Genomic DNA, 16,852 nt, shown 5'->3' with positions numbered 1-16,852 from the left:
AATTCTCATTTTTTAGTTAGGAACATTTTTAATAAAAAAAAATAAGATCAGCAGTAAAACTCTCGGCTTTTGTCTGTGATCTCCACAAGATTTTGTGAAGGAGGTTGGAGCCATGCTACCATGGAGACTTTTTAGAGCTGGATTCCTAAAAGTTGCCTGTCATTGGGCAAATCATGCATTACAAATTTATATACTTTTTTTTTTTACATATTGGACTCCCTGGGCCAGATCCTCACCTGGTGTAAATGGCATCCCATCAAAGTCAGTGGAGGTAGGTGAGTTTGCACCAGCTGAAGGTCCAGCACCAGCTGTTTGAGTTTTCCAAACGCTGCCTTTTTGTAAATGAGTGATCTCATCCCAACTCCCTGGACAGCAAGCCCTCAGCAGGACTCCAGTTTTGTAGTGCCAAATGATGTAATGGAGTCTGGTTGTGAGCAAATGTAGTGTTCAGTGGTATCTTGGGCTCTATTGTTACCCTTCCTTTTCAATATATATATATGAGGTCATTAGGAGGTAATGAGAAGGTTAGGTTGTGGTACATTCTATACAATTTTAAACAGTTTATATCCTGGATCCCACAGAGATCACTCCTCTACCCTGTGTGACACCAGAAAAGTCATATTTCAGTGACAGTACTGTTGCACAATCACTAAGCCACTAGTGAAGACAGAACTTGGGCATTTCTATCACTTTGTCATGAAAACCTGCTTTGACATGGTGGTTGCAGACAGCTCAACCAAGGGTGTGCTAGTGCTTATGCAGATGCTTTCATGGATGCAGTTGCACTGTTGCTGGCAGTTGCTGAAGTAGATATATTTATTTTGCATGTGCTACTCCTGGGGGAATTCTGCACCAAAAAATAAAAAATTCTGCGCACGGTATTTTAAAATTCTGTATATTTTATCAAAATAACCCAATATAATCACACCGGCTTCAATTATTTTGGTAATTTATTTCAAAATACCTGTCAACAAGTATGTCTGTAACAATGCAGACAAAAAAAAAAAAGATCCAGGAAATGTTTTTGACAAATAGTTTGCTTACTAGGCATATTAATACAGAACTTTGACTAATAATTCATTTAAACTACAATACGGAAATGTATTTCCAGCATGCCTCAGAAGCTGTGCAAAGCTTTGGGGGAGTCAGGGTAATGGAGGAGCTGAGGGAGAGGGAAGTAATTGCTGGGAAGGAGCCTGGGAGTGAACTTGGATGGGGTTGCGTGTGGGTAAGAGAAGGACAGGTTTTGGGGTGGGGAGAGGGATTGTTAGGGAGTTAGAAGCCCCCCGTGCAGATCCTAGCTGACTCTTAGCCTCTCCCATTCAGTCAGGAACATAGAATCATAGATTATTAGGGTTGGAAGGGACCTCAAGAGATCATCTAGTCCAACCCCCTGCTCAAAGCAGGACCAATCCCCAAATCCCTAAATGGCCCCCTCAAGGATTGAACTCACCACCCTGGGTTTAGCAGGCCAATGCTCAAACCTGCCCCGCCCCTCCCCATGCAGCCCTGCACCCCCGCACCCCCCACCCCCGTCCTCATGTGGCCCTGCACACCTGCTCCCATTCAGCGCCCACCCCAGTCTGTCCCCCCCACTAGCCTTTCTGACCCTCCACCCAGTCTGTGACGACCCCCCCCCAAGCAGCCTCATATGCCCAGCTCTGTCTCTCCCCTGGTCACCAATCTCCTGCCTCCTCATCTGACATTGAGGGCAGGATGCTGTGAGGAATGCAGCCTCTCTTCTATTGGCTGGTGAGCTGGCTGCCCTCTGTTCTGGTACTACAGCAGCCCCTGGTGAGCGAAAGGCATAATTGCAGTGCCTCTCCAGCAGAATGTATTTTATGCAGAGGAAAAAAAATCTGTGGGGAACATGAATTTTGTCCCCCAGGATTAATGTGCAGACAGGGTCTTCAAGGGAAGCAAATTCTGGCTATATTATTTTTTTCCAGTATTGTATGAAGTTGGTGTGACAGAGTGGAATATGTCTCTATTTATTTATGAACTCCATTTTGTATTATGTGTGGCCAGAACATTGCACTGCATTTCAGACAGTGCCCTGCCCAGGAAAGGTGCTTGCCCCTTCATTGAAGGACCATCCCTGAGAAGCCATCAACACAGCAGTCTAGTGCCATCAACTTTGAATGGCTTTTAGCTACGAGCCCATCCTCATGGAATAATGTTTTTTTGATCTGGGCATGCAGGGGGTGGGGGCATGCATAACTGAGGGATGAAGTTGGAATGTCTCAGTGAAGCACATGACAAAGAGACTGAGACTCTCCTTAAGAGTGTAGTGCTGCTCTGAGAAGGACAATCCATCATCACCAGTCTGCTCAAAACAAGCGATTTTTGGCTCATTTAGGGGAAGTCGGGCTGGTGTTTTTAGGCAGTTGTGGCCCACAGGTTTTTCCAATTCTCTCGTGGGTGCCCCCCCTTTTTTTGTTTGTTTGTTTGAGACCCGCCCAATGTCATGGTGGTTTTTTTACACGAACCCTGCCTTCCACTTATTTTTTCTGGGTTTTGTGGGTCTTCCCTGCTGCCCCCAGAGAGACAGAAAAAGACTCTTCCGGGCCTGAAACACTGACAAACCTTGAACTCGCAGAAAGGAGTGAGCTCAGACTGTGATTCAGGACTCTTGTTATTTTCAAAGACGTGTAACAAATGGTTTTACTAATGAAGTTTCTGTGGTAAAGAAATTGCTTCACTAAGCCTGTGCACCTTGCTTTCCTGCCTTGTTTTCCGTAAAGGGGTTAAACTAAAAGGCCAGAGTGTCCTCAGCCTAGGTAGAGCTCCAGAGGAGCAAGTAAGTGACTGGGAGGCTCAGGTGGTCTAGGATGCTGATTATAGAGTCAAGGGCAGATGGCAGTGGCACCCCATATCTCAAAGAAGGGCTCAGAAGAAGAGCTAGAACCAGTGTCTGGACTCTCCCCTGACCCAGATAGCTTGGAAGTATATGGGAGCCAGTGACTTGAGTCATCTCATAACAGACTGGTGACCTTGGAATAATACTAGGCCAGGTTGTAATAGTTGGCAGCATGGGAATGCAAGGTTCTGTCAAAGTGATGGCTCATTTTGCATGATGTTTAGTAATGCCAATCATGAGATTTAAATAAAATGGTTTGTGTGGGGCTACTCAAAAAATTTTCATCAAAACTTCTTGAAAAAACAATTTTCCTTTGAAAAACATTTTTTTTTTCAGACTGTATCTACTTTCCACAAAAAATTTCAACTTTTCATTTAAAGAAACACCCAATGCCCGAAAGCTTAAATATTTTGCTGCTATGGAACTTCATGGGAGTTGTAGTTTGGTTGCATCATATCACCATTCTTCTCCAATAGGATGGGCTTCCCAGATGGATATCTCCCATAATGCTGTAGGGCCAGGGTCTCCCATGATGAGTTGCCTTTTCTCTCCAAGAGGGGAGACTATGAACACTATAGGAGATGAAGTCCAAGCAGGGAGCCTGGCTTACAGAGGAGATTGTGAGCGAGACCCCCCAAACTACAACTCCCATGAGGCAAAGCAGCAGCATTTCCAAAGCAGATTTTGGTGTTTTGTGGAAATATTTCCACTGAAAATCAAAATTTTATATGGCAAACTTATACAAGTACAAAATTTTGTTGATTTTTGTGTAAATTTTGTGCAGAAAACCCCAATTTTTGACTAGTTCTAGTTTTAGGTTCTCTGTCTTCTGGTTTCTGGGTATTCCAGGTGCTCTTTGTCACATTTTCAAGGTTTTCACCACCACCAGGAGCTTTTTTCCACAACAAAGTAAAAGCTGAGATTCTGACATTTACTCTTGGGTTTGTTTTGTTTTTTTCTGTCTGGTATTGCCTCTCCAGAATGCATTTTTTTCCAGCAGAGTTCAGTGTGGCATTTTCTCTAATCCAGCAGTGTGAATCGTTGCTGAAAAAATAAAACAGGAATCATGCACACAAGCCACTATATGACCGCATTCAGACTTGGGGTGACTGTACCTTTTGAATTATTACTTTAACTGTTCGTGGCATAGATGCTTTTGTCATCTATGCCACTGAGGTGAATAGTGAGAGCATGGGCAGAAGGGAGAAGTGCAGAAAAGCCAGTGTCATATGCACTTATCTTTCATCATCTTGATTATTTGCATGACTGCCCCAGCAGCAGCAAGTCACAAAATAACATTTAATTCCTCACCTCAAAGGAGACTTTTTATTGCTAATTTGGTTTTGAGCCGGTCTCAGAACTCCATTTTCTGTATGCTCAACCTGGGGAAGAGATCTTGTTATGATCTGGTTGACAGGGCAGCCTAGGGCCCGGTCTACAGAACAGATTTTTTTGCTGGCATAGCTATGTCTGTCCTGGGTGTGATCTCTGACAGCTGTCTGTCAAAAGCTCCTAGTGTACACACAGTTGTACCAGAAAAATGGAGGCTTTTGCAAGTGTTGTTTAGTTTGCTCAGGAGGGGCTGGAATAAGCTATACAAGTAAAAGCACAGCTTTGCCAGTTTAGCTGCATCCACGCTAGGAGCACTTTGCTAGTAGAGTATATGGGTATAACTATGCTGGCAAAGCCTTCCAAGTGTAATCCTGGCCTAATTCTCTTTGGATGCTGTGCAATTTTTAAAGTGGTAGGGGCAGAGTCTTGAAAATGATCAGTTTCCAGTTGTAGCGTGCTATGCTTGCTTTTGAAATGATCTATGTAAAATTTATAAATGATGATAATGCAGCTAGGAATAGAAAATACTACAATAAAAGCTTTTTTTAACCAGCATGTAGGGAGAAGGGGGGCGGGGTGCTGGTAAGTCAAAAATTCCAGTTAACTAAGAGGGAGGAGTTTGGGTGCGGGAGGGGTTTTGGGGCACGGGGTTGGGGTACAGGAGGAATTTTGGGGTGCCAGATCCAGACAGCGCTCACCTCAGGCAGCTCCCCAGAAGTGGTGACATGTCCCTGCTGCTCCTAGGCAGAGACACGTCTGGGCAGCTCTGCGTGCTGCCTCCACTTGCTGGCGCTGCCCCTGCAGCTCCCATTGGCTGCGGCTCCTGGCCAATGGGAACTGCGGAGCCAGTGCTCGGGGCAGGGGAGCGTGCAGGGCCGCCTGGCTGCACCTCCACCTAGGAACAGCAGGGATATGTCGCTGCTTGCGAGGAGCTGCCCAAGGTGAGCGCCGCCCACATCCGGTACCCCGAAATCCCTCCCGTGCCCCAACCCCCTACCCTGAGCTCCCTCCCGCACCCAAACTCCCTCCCAGAACCTGTTCCTCCACCTAGGAGCAGCAGGGACATGTCGCCGCTTCCGGGGAGCCATGTGGAGCCAGGAAGGGAGCCTGCCAGCCCTGTGCCAACCAGACTATAAACCAGACTTTCTCTGAAGATCAGAAATTCCAGTTTATAAAGCAGGGGTAGGCAACCTATGGCACGCATGCCGAAGGCGGCGTGTGAGCTGATTTTCAGCGGCACTCACACTGCCCGGGTCCTGGCCACCGGTCCAGGGGGCTCTGCATTTTAATTTAATTTTAAATGAAGCTTCTTAAACATTTTAAAAACCTTATTTACTTTACATACAACAATAGTTTAGTTATATATCATAGACTTATAGAAAGAGATCGTCTAAAAACATTGAAGTGTATTACTGGCACACGAAACCTTAAATCAGAGTGAATAAATGAAGACTCGGCACACCACTTCTGAAAGGTTGCCAACCCCTGTTATAGAGCTTTCTGATTGGTAAAATGCCAGATAACACAGCTTTTACTGTACCTAGAATCACCCCCACTGGGATAGGGGGATGAAAATTGGAACTTCCTACACCAGTGGGGACATGTGACCTAGGAGGAATTCACTTGAAGAGAGGGCAATTTTAAAGTAGGGCCACAAGAAAGAGGGGGTTGTTGTTCAAAAGAACCAGACTGAGATCAAGGCGCCTGCTGGGGTGTCGTAGAATCAGAGTTTAAGGCAAGAAGGGGACCACCAGATCATCTAGTCTATCCTCCTGTACATCACAGGCCACCAACACCACTGAGTACCTGCACATAAAACCTAACAACCACAACTGAATCCAAGTATTGCAGCCCACGAGAGACTAGACTAATGTGCTACAGGCAGACAATAGGCGGGACCAAGGTGCACCAGTGGCAGAGGCTCTTGCAATGGCACAGAAATGATTAAGTGAGAGACACTCAGTTAATCTTGGCAAGTGACCTGCACCCACACGCCACAGAGGAAGGTGGGAAAAAAAACCCAGGTTGCTGCCAGCCTGACCTGGGGGAAAATTGTTTCCCAACTCCACATATGGTGATCAGTTAGACCCTGAAAACATGAATAAGAGCCCGCCAGCCAAACACCTGACAGAGAGACTGCTTGGTGCCATCCCATTCACTGTCCAACAATGAGCATCTCCGAAGACATTAGGCCTGCTTAGGTTACCGTCAGGGTATGATAACCATATAGGTAAGATAGACATGGGGAGACTCTTGTTTTTAAAATCCTTTTTCTCTAAATGTTTGTTCCTACTGTGAAAATAAACAATAGTTTAAGATAGCTGTCTGAGCATGATCTAAACCACTTGTCCCAGGCTCCCAAAGGAAAGGACCATGGGGGCTGAACTCAGTTAGACTTGTGGGTAAGCACAGTTGATACACCAGGAACTGTAGCCCAGAGCCCACTCGGAGAGAGAGAGAGAATGAATTGTGGAATTTCACCCAGGATAGGTCAAGACATGAAGCCAGAGACCTGAAAGAGTGGATTCAGATACACAAGAAAGAGGTCAAAGGTGCAGCTAGTCCAGTAACCTTGACAAGTCCTGTCAAGAGAAACTGTCTAGGAGATTTAATGAATTGGTGAAGCCCCATGGTCCCCTGGCCCTTGCTTTCTGAGTTCTGTTGGTTCTAGATCCAAAGGTAGAGTGGAGTTGCCAATATCTCGCATTGCTGTGGTAGGTTTTCCTTCCCCTCAGGTCGCCTGGTGTATTTTTCACCGCAGAGGCCCTCTGATTTACTCCAGTATAACATAGGGCAGAATGTAACCCAGTAGAGCTAACAGCAATTTGATGTTATTGGGACCTTTTATGTTTCTTGAGTTTTAGTGATTTGTGCTCCACTACATTGTTGTATTTGTTCAACATTTTGCATTTAATTTCCCCAATTTTTGTTTTGTTTTGTTTCTTTAAAAATAAAAAGAAAAGGGAAACAGAATCCCAGAGCTTTTCAGCAGTCAGAACTTAAAATCTCCACTAACTAAACCAATGGAATTTTGACAATTCCTGGCTCTGGGGTATATTGACATTCTTTAGGTGCACTGGCATGTGTATTGCACACTAAGATAACCTTAAGCACATGATCTATAGAAGTACGTGGCTTTAACATTAATTAATTATTTTTGCACACATATGAAATGAATTTAAATGGTCAACTCTAATTAAAACCAAATTCAAATCTGATAAAGGCAATACACCTCAGTGAGGACTAGTTGCATACCAATCCTCTGATTCTGCCAATGGATTTATGTGCATGAAGCCAGGTTCAAGTCAATATTTAACTATATCTTGGTAACTGTAATGGAGGACACTGGGATATCTACCCACCGTGCATCGCACCTTTATCCGTAACACCATGCTGCTGTGTGGATACAAGCATTGTAGTATGACTGTTATACATGACATATAGTGAGAATGTACTCTTTCAAAATATCTTTTTTGATTGTACTAATAAATTCTACATCAGTGCAACTTCTGCTTGTAGACAAAGCTGTGCTTACCAACAGATGTTGCTACGGAGTGATAGCTATGTTTATTATTGCTAGGGCAACAACCTGCTCAAAAACCTCAATTGTTGTTTATCCTTACCATTTGCCTGTAACATCAAAAGTAAATAGAGCCATTATAACAAAGGGACTTTTTAGTGTGTGTTTTTTCTAATAGTGTGAACAGTAAGGATTAGAATCGCATTTTAACGGAATTTGGTTTTATGGTGGTAGGAGTCTGAATTTTCATTTTCTGTTCATCTTTTTCCAAACAACACAAGCTAGTAATGATGATAAAGCTTTAAAATAAGTGCTGCTTTCTGTGAAAAGTGTGTGTGTGTGTGATGCATTGAATGATGGCACTGTAATTATACAGTATTGTGTAAAAGTTTGACAGGTTGGAGCTTGTCTTTGCAAATTATATCACCTTTTTTGTTGCCAACATATCACACCTTCATCAGCGCTTCATTTTTATTTGCCATTTCACCCAAATGAGTTAAGTATTTTTCTCTAGTAGTTTAAAACGAAGGGGCATGACTGTTTGACCAAAGAAACCCAATGTAAACTTCTGGATAATTACAGTGTGAGAATCCCCAGCCATTCTGAATAATTATTGTTTGTTTAAAAAAAAGGAGTACTTGTGGCACCTTAAAGACTAACAAATTTATTTAAGCATGAGCTTTCGTGAGCTACAGCTCACTTCTTCGGATGTTTGTTTGTTTGTTTAACAGTGATAGTAGTAGTCAATATTTTAGCACTGATAATGTGCAAAATACTGTACTAGATACAAAGGTAAAGATGATCTATGCCCCCAAGAGCTTAAAATCTGAGGACCTGACCCTGCAAGCACTTAGGCATGTGAGTAACTTTACTTACTCAAGGAGTTCCATTGATTTTACTGTGAAACCCAGAGGCATGTGTTTGCTTAAGGCTTTTAAAAATATAAACCTCAAACTACTGGTACACTTACTCTTAGTCACACAGTGTATTGCTTCCTTAGTAATCTGAGTCTCTTTTCTATACCGATGCTTCCTTTCTTTCAACTAACGCTTTCTCTACTCAATCTCTGTCCCGCCCATTCTAACAGAGGTGGCTTGAATTTTCATTTGAACTTTCCAGTTGTCATATCTAATGCTGTAACTGACAGTTGTGCACCATCAGTGGCTCTAAACCATCCTGTAGTGCTTTTGCTCCATTGCCCACTCAGGGTGTGTGTTTTCTGTGTGCACATTGGATAAGAGGGGAGAAGAGAATAAACTTGACTATAATAGTGGTGGGGTAGTGTGGGGTTAAATTCTCTCTGCTTTCACATACAGTCCAACTTCCTTCTCCCCTAGCAATACTGTGTATTGTATTTCACTGAAACATGCAGTGGTAACTGGGAGAAAAATATTGATGACGAAATCATGATAGCCAGATGCTACATTATGTGCTCGCATTCTCAGCACGATTTGGCCCTAAAATAGAAAATTAGAATAAATTCATCTGTATGTGATTCCTTCAAACTTGAAACAGTAGTTTCTGCAGATCTTGGTATCTTGATACACAGCAACCACATTCTCCCCCATGCCCCCTTCTTGTTTTAAAAGAAAGATGCTGTGACTCCATCATTTTTAAATTTACAAGGACTTCTGTATAATGGTGACTAAGCTGAGGAGGAGTAATACAAAATAAAATGCTTTATTTTTTAAACTGGTGAGTGACTATTGACGATAATGCCTTTATATATGTTGTTTTTTTGCTTTTCTCCCTCACCCCTTCCACTGCAAACAGGGGATGGATGTGGGCACATGGTGGTGTATCAAGACAGTGGCACTCTGGCATCCAAGAACTATCCTGGGACTTACCCCAACTATACAGTTTGTGAAAAGAAAATTCAAATACCTCAGGGAAAACGACTGATCTTAAAAATTGGAGATTTGGATATTGAATCCCAAAAATGTGAATCTAACTACCTTACCATCCTTAGCTCTTCAACAATACATGGTATGTATGAAAAATGGGTAAGAATCATAAATTGTTAAAAGATTGTAGGTTTTAATTGATTGTGATCAGAGGAAAGTATGGGAATTGTTACCTTGTTTCCTTATCAGAAAAATCTTTCTGCACACTAGAGTATTCTGTTCTCAAGCGTGTAAAGTGGTTGGTGTCTCACATATTGTTAGAAACATAGAAATACGACCATTCCGTGCATACTATACAACTGCCTGGCCAAAGTGAATGTGCAACAAGTACTAGCATGTTCACTGACAGTTTTAGCCCCAAATATGTGAAATTTAACAATTATGAACTTTATATTGAAAGCATAAAGGGTTAGGCATTGCAAATGCTAACTGATCAGTCTCTGCTACACCCTTGTTGTATATAGCAGCAATACAATTAAAATGAAATGTTTCGCTACTTCACTAAACAGGTGAGATGCCAATTGTAACTGATCGCTCTGCAATAAGTCTCAAAGGCTCTCATACCTGTGGCTAGGTAGGGTACATTTTTATTGCATTGTGGTAAAGGAAACCCTGAAGCTAGGAGAAGGTGCCCAGAGGAGCCTGCAGTTGGCAGGAGACTTAGGAAGGAAAGACTGGACTAGAGAAGGAGTTAGGACTGGAACAAACCTTAATTAACAATAGATTTTGCTAACTCATAAGCTTTAGTACCCAAACTTTCATGAAAGCAGAAATGGCAAATGCTCAGCCAGCTTTCACTGAGGTAAAATAACTGGACTAGACGTTAAGTTGTTATGTATCCTGAATAGATATGTTAAAACTGCTTATTCAGAAGAGCTAGGATCCTCTCTGGGGATACCCCATGCCTCTCCCATATCAACTTTTCAAAACTGTAGTTGATGTTGAACCTTTCCATCCATTCATCCTGTAATAGGTAAATTACCTTTCATGTCAGTGTGACCACTTACAAAAGTCAATGCTTTATATTCTGATGAAGGTGTGTGTAACTAGAATGAACAGATACTACCCATATAAGCTCTTATTATTAGATAAAATTTTACATAAAACCAGGATTGTTGGTTGAAGAATTATCTGTACTGTTTCTTCACCTGTACGTGCAACATTGGAAATTACTGATGGGTTGGAGTAGAGTAGTGGTTTTCAGCCTGTGATCCACGGACCCTTGGGGGGTCTGCAGACGATGCTTAAGATTTCCAAAAGGGGTCTGCGCCTCCATTTAAAATTTTTTTACGGGTCTGCAAATGGAAAAAAGGTTGAAAACCATTGGAGTAGAAGGGAGGGGGAGAGTTAGATAAATTCTACTTGGAATGTTTGCTGGTTTTCAAGGTGACCCTAGGATGGTGCTGGTTTCAGTGAAGTGTGTGAATCTCTGGAGTTATAGATTCACAAGATATCTTGAGAGTAAAGAATGATGATTGCCTTTCATTCATGTGTGTGATAGAGCTATAATTCATATGGTGCAATAAGACCAAGTGAGTTATTAGGGTCTTTCTCACAAATGGAGATAAAGATAATTATCGCCCTTCATGGGTGAATAGTTGTTTTTAAAATAGAAAGTCTTCTCGAAGTGTCGAGTGATATGTTCATATCCAGCACTTGCATATATGCTGATCATAAGACTGTGAAAATATTTATGATGTGATGGTGGGAAGGGTTGATCAGGTTATTTCTGCAATTTTATTCACTTAAAGTATCTGGGAGAACTCAGCAACAAATTGTACAGGGCAGGTCATCATCGTTCCTTAATCATTTCCACATAACCCCTAACTATGTCTAACTATGTCTCAGCCATCCCACCACCCTCCCCTCACATGAGGTGAAAGGAGGATGTAAAGGGGATGGGGTCTGGCTCTCAGCTGTTCCTGACATAAGAGCCCAAACTCCCTTACTCAAATATTGTCCCTTCTTTAAAAATATTAATCTGATTAATTTCCCCCTTTTTATCTAAAATACACTTTATTGTAAAAACAAAATCACCTGTAACTTGGTTACCAGTAACATACGTCCAGCCATTTGATTATTGCATTTCTGAATAATTTTTCTTTGGTATAGCCTTGACTTATAATCAAAAGATTTTAATAAGAAAAGGGGGGGAAATATGTACATATTTTAGAGGTGGAGAATAAGATTTAAATACTGGATGAAGTTCTAACCTCCTGTGCCTCTGCCCTCCTCCTCTCCCCCCTTTAAAAAAATAGGCATCAGCGAACAACATGTCTTCAGGAGGCTCAGTTTTGCAGAGTTTTTCAGTCCATGGACACAGAAGAGTTGAGCATTATGCAATAAATTACCATATAGTAACTTTAACTGTTCCCACATCCTTTTTCTAATTACATAATTACTCATATAATTTACATTCTCAGTAACTAGCTGCACAGTCAGCAGCTTTCACTCACACCTGAGCAGGGTGGATTTGATTTAAATCAATTTGAGATCATGATTTAAATCACTAGTGGGGAAGACTCAATTTAATCATGGATTTCTACATAAAAGTGCCTTGTTGTTGGTTGTTATAACCTTAATACATATTCTTCGCAACTCAGAGATAGATGTATAGTGTACACCTTCTAAAAATGAAACCTACATTTTTAAAGTAATTTATTTTGAAAATTTTTCAGATTAGTTTTATAGCTATATCAGAAAATGAATGATTATTTGGTTATTTCATTTACCAAAGGTAATTTAAGTAGATAGTTCACCTCCCAATGACTTATAGACAGAACAAGGAGTAATGGTCTCAAGTTGCAGAGGGGGAGGTTTAGGTTGGACATTAGGAAAAACTTTTTCACTAGTAGGGTGGTGAAGAACTGGAATGGGTTACCTAGGGAGGTAGTGGAATCTCCTTCCTTAGAGGTTTTTAAGGTCAGGCTTGACAAAGCCCTGGCTGGGATGATTTAGTTGGGTTTGGTCCTGCTTTGAGCAGGGGGTTGGACTAGATGACCTCCTGAGGTCCCTTCCAACCCTGAGATTCTATGAGTCTATAAATATCTGCAATTCAACAAGTTAGTGATTGATATTTGGAGGATTTTCTTGCCATGCTGTATTAGGAGGAGAACATCACCAGACAGACATTTAAATTGTTTTATTTAACTAAAACAACAACATTATGTATTCTGGGTTTTTTTTCTTCAACAGCAAACAATATTTTAACAAAACAAGCATATGAATTTTTGAATGTTGTTAAACATTAAAGTTTTTTAAAATCAGGTTTGCTTTTCTTAAAATTGTTTTATCTAAAATAGCTAAATGAAATATTTTTTTTAAGAAAACCAAAAATTAAATCAACTATATCAGCCAGGTCAACATGAGAAACTTAAAATATTGGCTTCTGCAGCTAATTCAGTCGTCTTCACCTTCATTTTCCTGCTTGGTCATACTCTGGAAAAGAAAGACAAGCTTTCCTGCTTTCTCAGGTCCCAAACGATTTCTCAATTTGGAATGAATTAGTCCAAAGGAAGAAAATATTCTTGCTACACTGGCAGAAGAAGCTACTGCTGTTAAGTGAAATTATCACTTCAGCAGTCTCTGAACCCAAGTGCTTAAGTGACGTCCACCAGTTCACTGGTGTAACTTTCTTTAAAACATCAGCAAACATATATTACTTGAATGGTTCACCCTTAGCTCTGAAGTTTATTATGGAGGGATGATTGCTGGATGTCCATGTCATAGCCAACTCCTCTTCTTCAGCAGTTAAGGTTTGACCCTGGTACCGAGTATTGAGAATAACTGCAAGAAAATGAGCTGGAGATGGTGCTTGGCTAAGGTGACCCGGCTAAGGCCCCAGCATCTATAGGCAAGCCAGTTATGGGCTTACCCTCTAAAGCAGTGGAGCATCCCTGGTCCCTGGACCGCAGGTGTCGATCCCCATCACCATGGCCTAAGACACTGGCACTGCAGCCCCGATTCCCGGTCCTAGGCAGGTCTCTCAAAAGATAAACAATTACAGCAAGCATTTATACCTTTTATTACATACAATAATAAGCAACAGCTGCATTTTGTTTATGTATAGGTCATCCTGATAACTTATTTTTCTCACTTATTTTGACTCTAGTCCACATTCTATCTTATCTAACAAGGAAGCAACAACTTCTCACACAGTTCTTTCTCATTCGCCTCACGCAATCCTCGCTTCTACAAATCTCGCGTTGTTAGGGTTACAGCTAGTCTGACTCTTGCTCATAGAAGTGACTGTTTGCACTGAAATCCCCTTCAGTTCTTGTTCTACTTCCACAATGGGTTCCCCCAGAATTTTGCAAATTTTTCAGGGCACAACTGGTATAACCAGTCAGATGTCTTTAATGAGATATTGAAAGAAAAAAGATCTCTGCTACCAGGAGAGGAGCGCATATTGTAGTAATACCAAAACCAGGTAAAGACCTATCTAGTTGCATGGAATATACGCCCATCTCTTTTTGTTAAATTAAGTTGCCAAGCAAATAGACTTGAAAAAAAAATACTGCCTATATACATTAACTAGATCAAACAGCATTTATGTTAAACTGGCAGTTGTTAGACAACATTCACAAGAGTTTTTGACCTAATTTTTTTTTCAGCTGAATCAGCCAAAGAACCTCACACGTTGTTATCATTAGATGTTGATAAAGCTTTTGAGAGAATTAGCAGTCCTTAAAATACTCCGTTTTATGCCCCAAATTTGAAAATTGGATATCTGTTGTATTCTCAGATCAGAAGGCTGCAATAAGAGTTGATGGACGCCTGTCAGAAAGATTGCCTCTTCTCTTTGCCATGGTAATAGAACCTTCACAGATGGTCAGAAATAATAATATAAAAGAAATAAAAGTAGAAAACAAACTCATATTTTATATGCAATTGCATGTGTAAAAACCTTCCCGGCACGCTACCTGAACTGGAAAAAGAAATACTGAAATTTGGTAAAGTTTCAGGTTTTAAAATAAAGTACACTAAGTCTTGATGTGGGCCCTGACTTGCAAAAATATAAAAATGGGTGAACTGACCACCTTATTAAAATACCTTGGAGTACATATATTTCTTTAAAAGCAGGATTTTATAGTATTTATTTAAGAAAATTTAGAACAGATTAGGAAAACTTGTCAAAATGAAAAATCTCATAGCTAAGCAAAATTATATCAGTCAAAATTAATATCTTACCTTGAATCAGTTTCTCTTCCCTACACTACTGATTATCATCCTGGGGAAACTTTTGAAGACTGTGGATTGGCAATCATCCAATTCGTTTGGGGACACAAGAAACCAAGTCAAGCAGGCCACCCTTTGAAGAACTTGACAAAAGGGTCTGGTGCTATCATGCACTAAACAACATAATCAGGGAAGCAAATCAGTAATGTGCTGTACTGGATAATTCCCAACCATAATAAATATTGGATAAAAATAGAACAGTTACATTATCATACAGTCAAACTCCTCATAATTGCCTATATAAAAAAAGAACCTATAGGCCAAAAAATGTGTGTATATATACCCACTTTATTGAGAGCAACAATAGAGGAATGGGATAACATGAAAAATTAATCCCTTTCCCATCACCTCTAATGCCCATAGTTGTTAACACCAAAGTTCAACCCTAATGAATCTCTGCGAAGCATATTGGTACTATGAGATTGAGTCTGTACAGTCAGATCATTCTGAAGAGATGCAACAGCATGCAAAAGGTTTTAAAGTTCTGCATTACCAATAACTGCACCAGAGACATTTTTCAAGTCTCTCCCTTAGAAAGACAAACCCAAGCGTAAAATTGACAGATTTTGACAAACCACTCATCACACTTATGAAACACACAGGTCTGTTTTCTATTTTAGTTTGATTATGACACCATGGCAGATGCTGACTTTTTTTGATAAGCAAATTAATTGGGAAAGGAAACTTAACCATTTTATAGAAATTCTTGTCTTCTCTGACTAAGTCATAGGCCATTTTTATAACATGCATTCGCAAAGGAAATGTTCCAACTAGAGCTGGCTAAAACTTGGAATTTCTGGTTTGAGGAGAATTCTGACACTTGAACATTTGGTCTAGGTCCGATTCAGGGCTGCCTTGAAGCCACTGGCCCTGGAAGCCCGTGCTACCCAGCAACCCACCCAACAGGTTTCGGACACACAAGTTTGTCAAACCCACCATGTTTCCGTGAAACACGTTGGGGTTTAGAAATTGGCATTTTTCACCAAACCCTGGAAATTTTCTGACCAGTTCTAATCCTAACTGCTGCTTCCTTTTCGTTTACTGCTGTGCATATCTGATTTTGCCTTATATGTTATAAGCCTAGAGCCAGCCGTAGTCTTTCTTAGGGGGCTTAAACAATTTTTTTCCTCCCTGTCCTGTATATAACTGGCTTCTGATCGTGCCACTGTGCACAAGGCTGGCCTGAGAATGTTGTGGAGTGGGATCTTTGGGGGAACTGCAGGCAAGGTGTAGCCCACTGAATTTGTTCTGTGGCTGTGATTTCATGGATCCCAAAGGTCATGGCCTCCACCATTGCAGGCACATAGGGTTGAATAACCCTGATCTTTAGGAAAAATCTGTAACAAACTTTCATCCATAATGATTGTTTTATGCTCTCAAGGCCATTGTCACAAAGGAACAGCACTAGAAATTTAGTTTACTAACAAAACAAAAGGCAGAGATTAGCATTGTGTCTTCCACATACGCCAAATCAGCTATGTAGGCTCTAAGATCCTGGTTTATATACTAGACTCTTTTCTTCTGCCAGCTTCCCTTTCCCTGAACTTTGATGCATTCTCTCAGTTCCATAACCAAAAGAGACCAATCTTAATTTCCTTGCTTCATTCAGCAGCGACTCCCTTCTGGATGGTTAATGGGTAGGGTTTGGTGTTTTTTAAAGGAAATTCTGTCCTGTCCTCCTCTACCACATGCTAATGACCGCTATGCTGTTTTCAAGGGAATGGTCTTGGTAGGGAGAGGCAGACAGGTTATAGTTATGGTTGAGAGACTCCTTAAGGCTTCGGCAGGGGCACACAGAACCTAATTTCCCCCAGGCAGAGAGATGCTGACTTGAAAAATATATAGTCTCTATAGGGCAAATGTTTTTTTTAATAGAAGTCTCTTTGCGATATTACATACATCATCTTACTGGAGAGTAAGTATTACACTATCTCCTAGTTTATGGGGCCATCTGCGGTTGAGGGGAGGCCAGAGACTGAGTTACTTCTTGGTACTCTT

The 16,852-nt window shown here is 41.1% G+C and overlaps 1 protein-coding gene across 2 annotated transcripts in view; it reads left to right on the top strand.

The window, feature by feature from the left end:
• Positions 1-16,852, top strand: part of DCBLD1 (discoidin, CUB and LCCL domain containing 1) — a 70,837-nt gene that overhangs the window by 22,164 nt on the left and 31,821 nt on the right. For both annotated transcript variants that reach the window (XM_039530713.1, XM_039530712.1), the window contains exon 2: positions 9,486-9,698. In XM_039530713.1, coding sequence (XP_039386647.1) covers positions 9,486-9,698 — 213 coding nt within the window. The remainder of the gene's footprint in view (positions 1-9,485; positions 9,699-16,852) is intronic.

This window comes from Mauremys reevesii, linkage group 3, assembly GCF_016161935.1.
Source record: "Mauremys reevesii isolate NIE-2019 linkage group 3, ASM1616193v1, whole genome shotgun sequence".
Taxonomy (NCBI): Eukaryota; Metazoa; Chordata; order Testudines; family Geoemydidae; genus Mauremys; species Mauremys reevesii.
The sequence above is the reverse complement of the archived record's forward strand: the minus strand, read 5'-3'. Positions and strand labels throughout refer to the sequence as shown.